At 33.4% G+C, this 13558-nt stretch overlaps 1 protein-coding gene across 2 annotated transcripts in view; it reads right to left on the bottom strand.

Annotated features, from left to right (window-relative positions):
• Positions 1-3677: 3677 nt before the first annotated feature.
• Positions 3678-13558, bottom strand: part of LOC143253126 (phenoloxidase-activating factor 2-like) — a 28410-nt gene continuing 18529 nt past the window's right edge. For both annotated transcript variants that reach the window (XM_076506440.1, XM_076506442.1), the window contains exons 5-7: positions 8811-9082; positions 7670-7827; positions 3678-4139 (exon numbers count right to left, since the gene is read on the bottom strand). In XM_076506440.1, coding sequence (XP_076362555.1) covers positions 3978-4139; positions 7670-7827; positions 8811-9082 — 592 coding nt within the window. In that variant the 3' untranslated portion in view covers positions 3678-3977. The remainder of the gene's footprint in view (positions 4140-7669; positions 7828-8810; positions 9083-13558) is intronic.

Here is a 13558-nt window from a genome sequence, read left to right as displayed (position 1 = left end):
CATTTATAAACTTACAACTAAGCAACTGACCCCCATATAACCGGGTGGTTAGGATGCTCAACTCCCATCCAAAGGGACGTGGGTTCGAATCCTCATCCAACCAACTATACTCGCCTAATAATTCCATGTAAGGTTATACTTTAACGGCCAATTCCACTGTTGGTTTATAAAAGAGTGACCAAAGAAGTTGTTGTGAGTGATAATAACTAGCTACTTTCCTTCTAGTATTTTACTGCTAAATTTGGGACAGCTAACACAAATAACTCTCGTGTAGCTTTGCGCAAAATTCAAAACAAATAATTAACTAAATTGTTAACTAAAAATAAAATATCATTATTACTTTTATAATTCTAATATGACATAAGTTAAATAAACCGAAATTCTTTCTTTCACAACTAAAAACATGCTCATCAGGTTGTTTTGTTGATAAAATAATTTTGTTGTCTTTCAGTTTTTACGTAGTTTGTTTTAATGGTGCATTGATAAATGAAATATAAGTACGTATGTTCGTATGTTAAAGTACTATAAAAATTGAATTAGAATTTCTAAATTTATTTTTTGTCGATCACGAAACAAGAGTTAATATATTACTAAAGCTAAACCAATTTTTAGTTTAGTTCAGTTCAGTATCACTAACCACAAAAGCCCGGCATGGCTAGGTGGGTTAAGGCGTTTCACTCGTAATCCGAGGGTCGCAGGTTCGAATCCACTTCGCATCAAACATGCTCACCTAACTGAAAGAACGAGCATGTTTGGTGCGACGGTGGTTTAAACACGCGACCCTCAGATTACGAGTCAAACGCCTTAGCCCACCTGACCACGCCGAGCCACGACATGGGAATTATATAAATTATTAAATGAACCAAAAATACATTTTTCCAAAGAATATATTTCCAGTTGTGGTTTTTGTTATTTAGGTGACTATATATAACGTTCATGTTATTCATTAATACAACTTTCTTCAAAAAATTATCGCTTGTTAACCTTGTTCAAATTAAATAGTGTAAAATAGCTTACCGCTTTCAAGTGTGTGTGTATTTTATCATTTATACGTATGGTACTTATCGTCTTTAAAACTGGAAGTATATATCAGTTTAAGCGTGGGAGTTGTGAACTTACTGGTTACAAAGTCTTGGTAAAAACGTTTTTTTTTCTTTGTGTAGTTGTTTCTATGTTCATTTTTAGTTCTTTTGGGGTATTCTGTACAACAGACAACATATGAGGTTTTAATTAAAATGGCGTTTTATCAAGCAGACAGTAACACCAACTGTGTAGTGGTGGCTCGATGGCCGAATCGTTCATATAATGGTATTGTAAATATATCCTCAATATGTCATCAGAACTTACAGTTCCTCCTTATATAACAACGTTTATGTAACAATAAGTTACAAGGAAAACCCACTTGTACAGAAATAGATATGTAATTAAGTTACAAGTTTTGTGAATGTCTGTTAACATCATAGGAAAAAGTTTGAATTTCTTTTTCTTATTTCTTCTACTTTTTTATTAGACAACTCAAAAAACCAAAACAATTGTCAACAAACTCACTGAGGTGACATAGTTTCAAATGGAGTGTCCGATTTTATAAGTATTATTAATAACTAGGATACTTTTTAATCATAATTTTTAAGGTCAGTGATGTTATCATTAGGTCCGGCATGGCCAAGCGTGTTAAGGCGTGCGACTCGTAATCTGAGGGTCGCGGGTTCGCATCCCCGTCGCGCCAAACATGCTCGCCCTTTCAGCCGTGGGGGCGTTATAATGTGACGGTCAATCCCACTATTCGTTGGTAAAAGAGTAGCCCAAGAGTTGGCGGTGGGTGGTGATGACTAGCTGCCTTCCCTCTAGTCTTACACTGCTAAATTAGGGACGGCTAGAACATATAGCCCTCGAGTAGCTTTGTGTGAAATTCAAAAACAAACAAACAAACAAACATGTTATCATTATCTCATTAAGTTAGCTTTCTTATAAGAATTTGGTGTTCCTCTAACAAGCTCAAATATAGTGTGAAACAAAAATCACTAGCCGGTAATATATAAATACCATATATATTTCAATTGTAACCTCACTGTGCTTAGAACTTGGTAATAAATACAACCTTCCAATGTCACACTGCATGAAACACTGCATTAAATAAAACAGGTAAAGAAAAACGTTTCAATAAAGAAAATAAATAGCTAACGTTAGTCATTCAAAAAAGTGTTAACATACACAGCCTTAATATAATGTAAAATCATACGCGCTGCGATTTTGTTGAACACGCAAATGACAAAATGCTTAAAACAGTACGGTTAAATATCAAACAGTTTTGGTTGCAAAAAGGGTAATGGAAGTGGCATATTTCGTGTGAGTACATTATTTTTTGTGTCGAATCTTGAACGTTAGTTTTTTGTTGGTTTTTTTGTGAAGCGAAGTTTTTACTGGGAAAATGCGGTTTGTTTGTTTTTCCTTTTCCCGGGTGGGAGAATGTTTTATCTGTGTTTATCGGTTATACCGAAAATAAAAAGCTCTAGTAACAATTTTTTTTCATAAGAACACAACTACCTTTTGAAGAAATATTGACTTCAAAAGTCCTGTACTAAACACGAAGATTGTCTGTTCGATACTTCGAACGTTGGTTTTTAGAAGTAAAGGAAAAAATTTTTCATAAAAAAATTTTGTTTGTTTTGGAATTTCGCACAAAGCTACTCGAGGGCTATCTGTGCTAGCCGTCCCTAATTTAGCAGTGTAAGACTAGAGGGAAGGCAGCTAGTCATCACCACCCACCGCCAACTCTTGGGCTACTCTTTTACCAACGAATAGTGGGATTGACCGTAACATTATAACGCCCCCACGGCTGGGAGGGCGAGCATGTTTAGCGCGACTCGGGCGCGAACCCGCGACCCTCAGATTACGAGTCGCACGTCTTACGCGCTTGGCCATGCCGGGCCAAAAAATGTTTGTGTTTTTTTCTTATAGCAAAGCCACATCATGCTATCTGCTGAGCCCACCGAGAGGAATCGAACCCCTGATTTTAGCGTTAAAAAAAAAGTAAGTGTAGGGATAACTTATACCAATCCTTGAAAAACAATGCAAACAAGAGAGTAGAGATGACATTTGTATTATTCCTATATAATAGCACAGATGTAGTAGAATTTTAACGTACAAAAACATGTGCTTGAGCTTTCTAAATGAACATCATATTTCCGTAAAAAGCTAACTTCAAGGGGTAATTATAACATCGTTTACGATAGAATTGTAATTTCTTTTAATTACTACTAGTTATTAATAATACTTATAAAAGTAAATACACAGTTTAAAACTATGCCTCGTTTAGGTTTTTGAGTTATCATGTAATAACATAGAAGCAGAAGAAGAAAGAACAATAAACTTTTTGCTGTAACATTTACAAACATTAACAGAACTTGTGACTCAGTCATTACGTATATATTGTTATGAAAGGAAACACTGTATAGTGTTATAAAATCCTGATGACTAATGAGGAGATATTTAAAATACCATTTCGATGAATAATCCGAGCCATCCCTATATAAGCAGTGCTGTCATCTGCCCGATAACATGAAAGTGAAGATAATAAAAAATAATTTGAAGAGCTGCCCAACCTAGTACTTTTTGAAGTTGTCTTACTTTTATCTTTAAAAAAGAACGTTATTCAGAAAAAATAGATATATATACTGCGAAAGACAACATATTTTATTTTTAAAAAGGCATTTAACTGAAACCTTTCAACATTCACTAATCCCTGGTATAATGAAGCATAAGGCTTAATTAAGAAAGTTTAATGAGCTCACATTTGTTTCTGTCAGAAATTTATGTTTTTTTTTCATTCACAAAAAATGAATAAACATTATGGTTTGTTTTTCTTGGTCGATCTGAATGAAGTTAAGGAAAACAAGCAAAACTTTTATTTATTTCTAAGTCAAACCATGTATCAAGAGAACAGTTAGTATTACTAAAATGCTCAAAATTGTTATTCATTAAATTTTTAAATTTTTGTGGATCCAGTCGATGTAGTTTTGAACTCGCACATAGACTCCAGGATTTCCGGATTCTTTACAGCCAATACCCCACGATACAATCCCAGCAAGAACGTATGTATTGTTCGAACGAGGGCATACTAGAGGTCCACCTCCGTCACCCTAATGGAAAAAAAACATAAAAATATAAAACACATTCACTTATATTTCACAGCTAAAAATTGTATTTTTAGCAGCGGAACAGTAGTTCATAGAATGGCTTCAAATGTTTTATCAAGTACAAACTTTTAGCTCATAGCTCCGTCATCTCTTGACCGATTTAAAATATAATAACAGCTTTGACCTCGGGGGGCGTGCGACCTATAATCTGCGGGTCATGGGTTGGCATCCCCGTCGCGCCAAATATGCTCGCCCTTTCAACCGTGGGGGCGTTATAATGTAACGGTCAATCCCACTGTTCGTTGGTAAAAGAGTAGCCCAAGAGTTGGCGGTGGGTGGTGATGACTAGCTGCCTTCCCTCTAGTCTTACAATGCTAAATTAGGGACGGCTAGCGCAGATAGCCCTCGTGTAGCTTTGCGCTAAATTTTAAAAAAATGTCTGCGGACTTTAAACGCTAGAATCCGAATTTTAATATCCGTGGTGGCAGAGCATAATAAGCCCATTGTGTAGCTTCGTGCTTAATTCAAAACAACTACCTGAAAGTTAACGATATTAATACGGTATTGTAATTAAACCAAAAATAACATTAGTTGTTTTTGTTGTGATTGCTTTTACTTCCCATCACGAGATCTTAATACGTTAAACACTTTTCTTTATGAACTGCATTGTATGTTTGGTCTTCTTAGGTATTAGATTCTAATGGCTCAATGAAACAATTCTTTTTCGCAAGTTCAACCAAACTGAATACTGATATATATAAAAAAAATAGCTATATAAAACAGGAAATAAACTTTGGAGTACATGCACAACATCTGCAAGAAATGTGTAACCATACAAATGAAAAAAAAATACAATAATAAGTTTATTTTTTATATGTTAACATTCGATTTCCGTTCATTGTTAAACTATTATAAATCAAAAAAGTTTAGAGTTTATATTAAAATTTATTGTGTTTATTGACAAGGAAGTTCAGTAAGTTTATTTTATGAGATATTTACTCTACGCTCGAAATTTCTGTTAAAACGTTTTTTTTTTATGAACTTAAGCCTATAACTACAAAAAAACCTGTGATAAACGTTAAGAAAGAAAGCAACTAATTTACGCGAACAGGATTTCTCATTATTTTTACACCATAATCTAAAAGAACACGTCACATCATTACTAGCTAATATTAAAACATAAGTAATTGTTGTGATTGTTAACTACTGTTATAACAAGCATTCGTAGAAATAATCACAACCTGTAAACTATACGTCAGTTCTGAACTGTGTTTTCCTAATAAGTAAAATAAAATCGAACGGTAAATATTGTTACTTTTTGGTCTAACATCTCATAAAGACTATCTGTAACAGTAAATGAATGTTTTTGTCTGTGTAAACCTCACACTAAGCTACTATCATGGTTATGTGCACTTACCATCCGTAATTCAGAAGTGACAGAACAAATGGAAGGCATCTAGTCAACACAACTAAGCGTCATTTCATGAGCTACTCTTTACCAACGAAAAATTGGAATTTACCATAACAATACAATGCCTCAATAAATCAAATGGCGAGTATGCTCAGTGATTAGCTTCGAAGACCCTAAGCAGCTAGCCATGTCAGGGCCTAGTGGCATAACAACTCATATTTTGTTTATAATTACTCATATTTTATAGACTTTCTGTTATAATTAGGTGCATAACCAATATGTTTTTAAAGAACAGACTCATTTTAAGTCCACCGAAAGAAAGACCTTTAGAAATATACGAATGCAGCTGATACAAAAATACCTAATGTGTGTATTATAGATTAAAATACTTAAAAGTTTCAAAAGTTATTATGTAATATGAAATATTTGTTTATTTTTCTCTTCTGCCTTATTACTTTAAATAATTTATAAATTTACCCAATTTATTAATTTTAATTTTATTACATGAAATACAGTTTAAAATACAGATGTATAACGTATTATGCGAAACATTTTAAACATCTATATAAATAACAGCTAAATGTCTGTCTGTCTTATGCTCTGTATCTTCTAAACAGTTAACCGGTGAACGTCGAAAAGCAAAGAAATCATGCATCAAAATACTTCTTTCGCAGACTATACGGCCCAGCATGGCAAGGTGGTTAAGACATTCGACTCGTAATCCAAGAGTCGCGGGTTAGAATCCCCATTACACCAAACACGCTCGCCCTTTCAGCCGTGGTGGCGTTATAATGTTACGATCAATCCCACTATTCGTTGGTGAAAGAGTAGCCCAAGAGTTGGCGGTGGGTGGTAATAACTAGCTGCGTTCCCTCTAGTCTTACACTGCTAAATTAGGGACGGCTAACGCAGATAGCCCTCGTGTAGCTTTGCGTGAAATTCAAATCCAGAGAATATTACACTACATGATTTGTTTTTGTAATTCATGAGATTTCATATCAATACCTACATCGATACACCAGTATTCTTATGTGTTAAACAGTCGATCTGAGAAAAAATTATTTATTTTTGTGAGGGAGCTTCACGAAAAAAAAGGGACTTTTTCTGTCAATTAATTTTAAAATATCACTAGAAGATAGGAGCGTGAACGGCAAAACGTATAAAAAGAAGAGCGTGTTTAAGCATATATTTATTATTCTTCAGTTTATATATGTGTATAAGTTTTTGATTTTTTCATGATGGTATCATATACGTGCATGATTTTATTGTATCCTATCGAACAAATTAATATGAATTAACCGAATATCTCCTCTTTAAGAATTCTGAAACAAAAAACAGCTGTCTCACTTTGGTAGCTCTCTTTTCTTGCGCTCAGTAAAAACGACAAGAAACAGTGGCATCCAGCGGTAAAATATCCGCACGGCTACTTAGCGATGCATTGCACTCAGTCTCCTTTGCTTACAACCAAACGCACTACAGTTTTCCGTATTGAAACAACACAAGGTATGACAAAAAACGATTATAAACGACCCACCAGATTATCATATTACATATACGCTCTGCACAGTTTATACTTATTTATCGCTACCTGTAGGAAAATTACCACTTAATTGTTTCGACGGGAATCTAATAATAAAATAATATACGGGGTTCTAAAATAACAGTCGCGTTTTAATAATAATCCAATCTTAAGAATATAAAATAATATCCAAAATATATTTATTATGATTACTCTCAGAGAGGTCATGTATTTTTCACGAGAAAACGGCAAAAGTTTTCTTTTTTTAACTAATACTTGACCCTTACTGAAAATAAATCATGAGTAATTTAACTGTGTTATAGCAAAGCGAGAAGCCATTACTTACGCCAATATGAATTACTTGTTATACATGTTTTAAAGTACTTAAGATCAGAGATGAGACATGCACTTCGTTGTGTATTTATACTGTGGTTATGTTTACTAAACTACTTAAGGTCTAGCTACTTCGTGTGTGTTGCAAAGACGTTTTATCTCAGTGTGAAAGTGTTGTTACTGAGGAACGTGCCTCTCTTGTCTCATTTTTCCTCCATATGACAGTACACTAGTCAATATTTACATATACAGCCATTAAACATCACTAACCTTACAAGAGTCCTCTCCCTGTCCACCGCCCGCGCATATAAAACCAGGGTAGAGGTCAAAATTCACCCCAAGCCTTGTTCTTCGCAACTGTTTTTGACAGTAGGAATTTTTAATTACAGGTAGAGACACTTGTTTCATTACGTTCCTGAAACGTCCTTCTACAGCAAGAAAATTAGTATAAAACAGTAATATATACACACACAGAGAGAGAAAGAGAAATTAAAAACTAGACTCCTGTTATGGTAAACATGTGCACTGAATAACCTAAAATTAAAAAGATTAAAATTAAAAATACTTGCAAACATGCATGTTTTATATCATTACAAATATACATAGATATATAAAAGCGTTTATAGAAAATAAAATATTTGTGAAAATGTTGGGCTAGTAAAAACGTTTAAATTATTAAACAAGTATTAATTATTAATCCATTTATTTAATTAGACACACCTACGCGTGCGATACCCTTTTTGATGAAAATACCAACTATCTGAATAATTTTCATGTCTCATATATATATGTGTGTGTATATATATATATTAAGCACTAGACCAGGAAGAACAAATGCAACAGCAAAGATAAAATACCAACATTCAAGCTCCAACTTGGGATAGTATAAAATGTACCAGGGTTTCAGAGTATATATGCAGTAGAAAATACACGTCGTTAGAGATATATAATCAATTAGATATAACCTTTATTTGTTACCGTCACAAACTAAACATAAAAGAAAGATGAGAAGACTGTCAAACCTGCCATTTTTCACTGTTTGTTACCAGTAATAGGTTACTCGAATAATATGATACATTCTGTGCTGAATTCCAAGAAGTTGTATCTCAAGTGTTTGTCTTCCTTGATATCACTGTACACCACCAAACTTTATTCTCGCTTTTATTTATGCATAACTTAATACACCAAGATAAGAAGTGTCTTATTAGAATTTTTAGGGGTGGAATTTCATTTTTTATTGATAAATGTACAAGACCGTTTCTATATTGTGAAACACACATGCTGTGAGTTTTAATTATTTCTACATATCTACTCTTACTATAGGTACATCTACACACACCCACTAATCTCCGCATCAACCCATCCTCTAGCTTACACATACTATATGTATACCTTACTAAGTATAACTTACTAAATTCATCTTTTCCCCATCCCGTAACCCAACACGTCTGCCCTTCAAATACTTGTGTTTCAGATGGTAAACATACTGTTTGCACGTGAGGATTAAACGATACTTCTAAGCGCAGCCGGAGGATTGCGATGTCATTCCACAAGTTTTCCTCTGTATATTTTGGATGAACAGTAATTTCTCCAACATCATATTCTTCATGTTTCAAATATTCTGTCGTCTCTTGTGTGTTCCACTCACCAAGACGTGCTACCAGTGAAAATTCATTATATTTTCTAAAAAAACAAACAGAATTACATGCTGCTGATAAACATAAAATATTACCTGCTTCTAATAAAGCAGCATCACGCGTTTCTAATAAACAAACACAATGACATACTGCTGACAGAGTGACATACTAACTGCTTTAATAGTTTCTAGTAACACAATATAAAGGTACACAGCATGATTACAGCTTTTCTCTTTCTTCAACAAACACATCTCATTAGTAGCCTGCAGTAATTTGAAAATAAAAAATGCATATGTTTGTTTGTTAGTGAAATCATTTTTATTTTAATATTCCCCCGTGAGAGAGCGGTAAATTTAATGACTTACAACGCTAAAATCCGGTATTCTAAATGCAAACATGCACATAGTCAACATTATTATAATTTTGCTTAGATTCCAAAACAATTAATTTGATGTTATCAGATACAACAATAGAGCAAACTGAGAAAAACAATTGCTATGATTGGTTTTCATAACAAAGATGACAGACTATATATCATTCTTGATGACGAGAAACCCACTTGAAATAAAAAAGAACGGCTGGTATGGGTATTAACACTTTTATTGATAAGCAGAGAACAACGTTTCAATCTTCCTAGGTCATCTTCAGGTTAGCAAATAGAGTTTGTAACTGACCGTTGCCGAACACGTCTCAGAGACGAGAATATAAACGGGTACAGGATTGTAGGGGGCGTTGCAGTTAGGTGTTAGGTTATTTATCGGTATAGGTATAAAGGTGTTACTTTATATTGGTTTTAGTTGCTGTATAAGTAGTAGGGCTTCTTTGATTTTTGCGTTTGTTTCCCTACTTAGTATCTGGGTGTTTTCTATGGTTATGTCGTGTTTATTTGATTTGCAGTTTTCAAACACGTGTGAAAGTGTTTTTTGTGTTTTTTTTATCTAGTTTCCATTTTTCTGCTTCTTTCTCCAATATAGAAGTCATGGCAGTTGTTGCATTGTATATTTTATAAATCATGTTGATATTGTGTTTCTCAGTGTAGTTTTTACACAGTATGGACTTTAGTTCTGTACCTGGTTTTTGAATAAATTTGGTGTTTACTGGAATGTTGTGTTTTGTTATAAATTTTTTCCAAATGTTGGTTACTTTTTTGCCGAAATAGGGAACATATGGTATGCAGCAGTATAAGGTTTTGTAGTTTATTGTTTCTTTGGATTTATTATTGTTTGTTTGTTGTTGGTTTAGGTGTGTGCGTATAATTTTTTTCCACGGTTTTTAAGGAAATTTGTTGATGTTGATGAAATGTTGTTTTATTTTGTTGATTTCCTCATTAATTTTATCGGGTAAACATAGTTTTGTAGCTGTGTTTATTTGGTTTCTTAATATGTTGAGTTTTTGTTTTGTTTTATATGCTGAATACCAGGGAATGTATAGTCCGGTATGGATGATTTTTCTGTGGATTTCTGTTTTGAATCGCGTATCAGTTCTAGTGATCTTGAGGTTAAAAAATGTTATTTGGTTAGTTGTTTTTCCTGTTAACAGGTGAACGTAATGTTGTTGTGCATCGAGTTAACGTGATTAAAACTCTCTTTGCTAACCTGAAGATGACCTAGGAAGGTCAAAACGTTGTTCTCTGCTTATCAATAAAAGCGTTAATACACCTATCAGCCGTTCAGAAATACGAGCTATTAATCAGCACAATACAAGCATTTTGTGGTGTTGTGCTGACCTGAGATTTTTACCTTTCTTATGATTATTAATTTGGCCACACCTAAAGCACTATACAAGCGAAAACTGCAGCTATAAAATTCATGTAGTTGGAAATGTTGTATCTATTCAAGGTTTTTATGTTCCTTTATATAAGTAAATGTGAAATACTCGACGACCATACTTTTCGAACTGTAAACAGCACATTGTGGTGAAATTAACTGACATCTTCCGACGACTTTGAAGTTATGATATTTAGAACATTTTGTCATTTCATATACAGAGAAAGCTGATTTTTAACTCAGTCTTGTCAGTAAGTAAGCATATTTTAGTATTCTCAGATACACTAATTTCCATCAGAATGACTGAGTAGGTTCCGCAAAAACAGTAAATGCGACGAATGCCATACAATGAAGTATGTGTTTGTTTTTCTTTGTTTCTGACCCAACCAGAATAAACAAAGGTAGCCAAAGTTAAAGTTAAAACAATAAAAGTGCTTATAGTGTGTCTTTAACTGTTGAAAGATAGAAGAAAAGATGAATCTTAAGATCTTAAAGTTTGAGAGCTAAAGTTCTATTAAAATAAAAGTTATTTAAAGTATATAAAGATGTTCAAAGTATCTAAAAAATTGCAGACAAACTATTTTAAACAATCCTTATTAGGTGCAATATCTCTCGAGCCGGACCCAAAAAAACAAAGGAATGGTCTAAAACAAAGAAATTTCTCTTAAACAAAAGCTATCCACAAAAAAATAGTCATATATATAAAACACACAGTTCCACAAGTCAACAAGGAAGAGGGTGTCAAAGCCCTCAAAATATCGTTCTGTTTACTACAAGAGAGGATCGCCGCCAGCATCCCTTGTGTAACACATACTAAAGTAGTTATTTCTAACAGATGACTCCGCCAGTTCAGTGAATAACTAAAGTAAAGAGAATTAAGAGCTATCTCTTCACTGACGTTCTAGATTAAAACCAACTCAGAAATTTCAAAATCGTTGCCTAGGAACAAAGACTAAAGTATATGATAATTTCTCCTCTTCAATTTAAATTCATGCTGATCCAACTCACCTATTTTTAAAGCTTAAAACTAATCGAAACATTAATTAGTTAAAATACATATTGTTTAAAACATTTGTCTAACGATACAAATAACACTTGGAGAAACAATCCGAGACAATGAAATAAAACACTTTACGAGGATAAATTATCCCATTTAGGAGGAGTGGAAAAAACGTTACAATAACAATACATATTATCATGAAATTGAACACAATGCAAAAGACCCATAACATGTAATAAAGATAACATGCAACGGCCACTCAAAACATAATCAAAAGATGTTATATGAAAATGCAAGACAACAAAACGTATACCAAATAATAGTAATAAATATTTTATATATAAATACCTTATAACAGGTATAAAATTATAAAAACAACATATTCAAGTGAAACCCTACATGACCTAAAATAAAAATACAACAGAAAACACATTGCAAAACACAACCAAACCTTTAATAATGTCCAAGCAAAATAGATATGTAAAGTTTACATGAATATAACCTTATTAAATCACAAAATGCAACATAAATCCTTTTAAACTGTAAAAAATATACATATTCTTAAGGAGCACCATTTAAAATATACGTATTTACAAAGACCATGGATACAATATGATACAATAAGAACGATCAGAGACGTCACTAGGAGCGAACTTAGGGGGCCGATGCCCTGATTCTATTTGATAATGCCCCAAATACTCAATTGGTGTCTTACAAAATCAGAATGGAAAAGCTAAGAGCAATATCACGGTGAAACGCTGAATCTCCTTAGCACCTAGTAACGCCTCTGAGAATGACTATTTTACAAAAATCTTAAGAAAAATTATAAATAACAACTGTAAGACTGCTCTATCTGGATCAAGATTTCTGAAGAATGAAGGTAGGTTGATACATGCATGACTTGATACACGCATAACTTAATATGTTGTACCAGTGTAGTTATTCTTTATTTAACGTAATCCATCCCCCAATTTGGAATACACTTCTCTTCGAATCTCTATGCGAATCGTGAAAGTCTGATTGTATTATGAGATTCAATTGTCTCACAATCTGTAACTCTATCCTTGAATATCTTGTAATACTTTCCATCAACTCCACAGTACTTACGAATCAAGCTATAAATCACATCAAAATAATTATTTCTCATTAATCGTTATCTGCGTAGAAAACTTCCTGTAGTCTGTCTGGTTCATAACTGTGAGTTGATGAATCTTTCGTCATGTTACTGGTATCGCTGTGAAACACTTCGTACAGTTTATCAGGCGTCTATTCTGATATAGCTGAAACTTTAGTCATCTTAATGGTATCGCTATAAAACACTACCTTCAGCTACATCAGGTTAGCCACCTGATAAACTGGTATCACTGTAAAACACTCCCTACAGTTTATCAGGTGCTTAGCCTTTACCCACATTTCCTTTACATCTTTATCCTATATGAAGTACTGCATACCTCAAAATTTGATCTGCACATTAGTAATATGGTCCATAATAAATTACTTGAAAACAATATTACCGGAAAAGCCAAGAATTTGCCCTTAAAGGAACCCTTCATTTGCAAAATATATATCTTTTTTATTAAATACACTCAAAATATACACTATGATAAATTAACCACCAAGCATGGGGGAAAAATAAATCTCTCTACACATAGCTAAGAAGCAAATATTCAAAACTACTACCTTTAGCTGCTTATGGATATTACACTTATTGAGCGCATGTAAAATAACAGAAGACTGTTTTTAATTATTTACACTG

This window comes from Tachypleus tridentatus, chromosome 6 (genome assembly GCF_004210375.1).
Source record: "Tachypleus tridentatus isolate NWPU-2018 chromosome 6, ASM421037v1, whole genome shotgun sequence".
Taxonomy (NCBI): Eukaryota; Metazoa; Arthropoda; class Merostomata; order Xiphosura; family Limulidae; genus Tachypleus; species Tachypleus tridentatus.
Note: the sequence above shows the minus strand (reverse complement) of the source record. Positions and strands in the feature narration are given on the sequence as shown.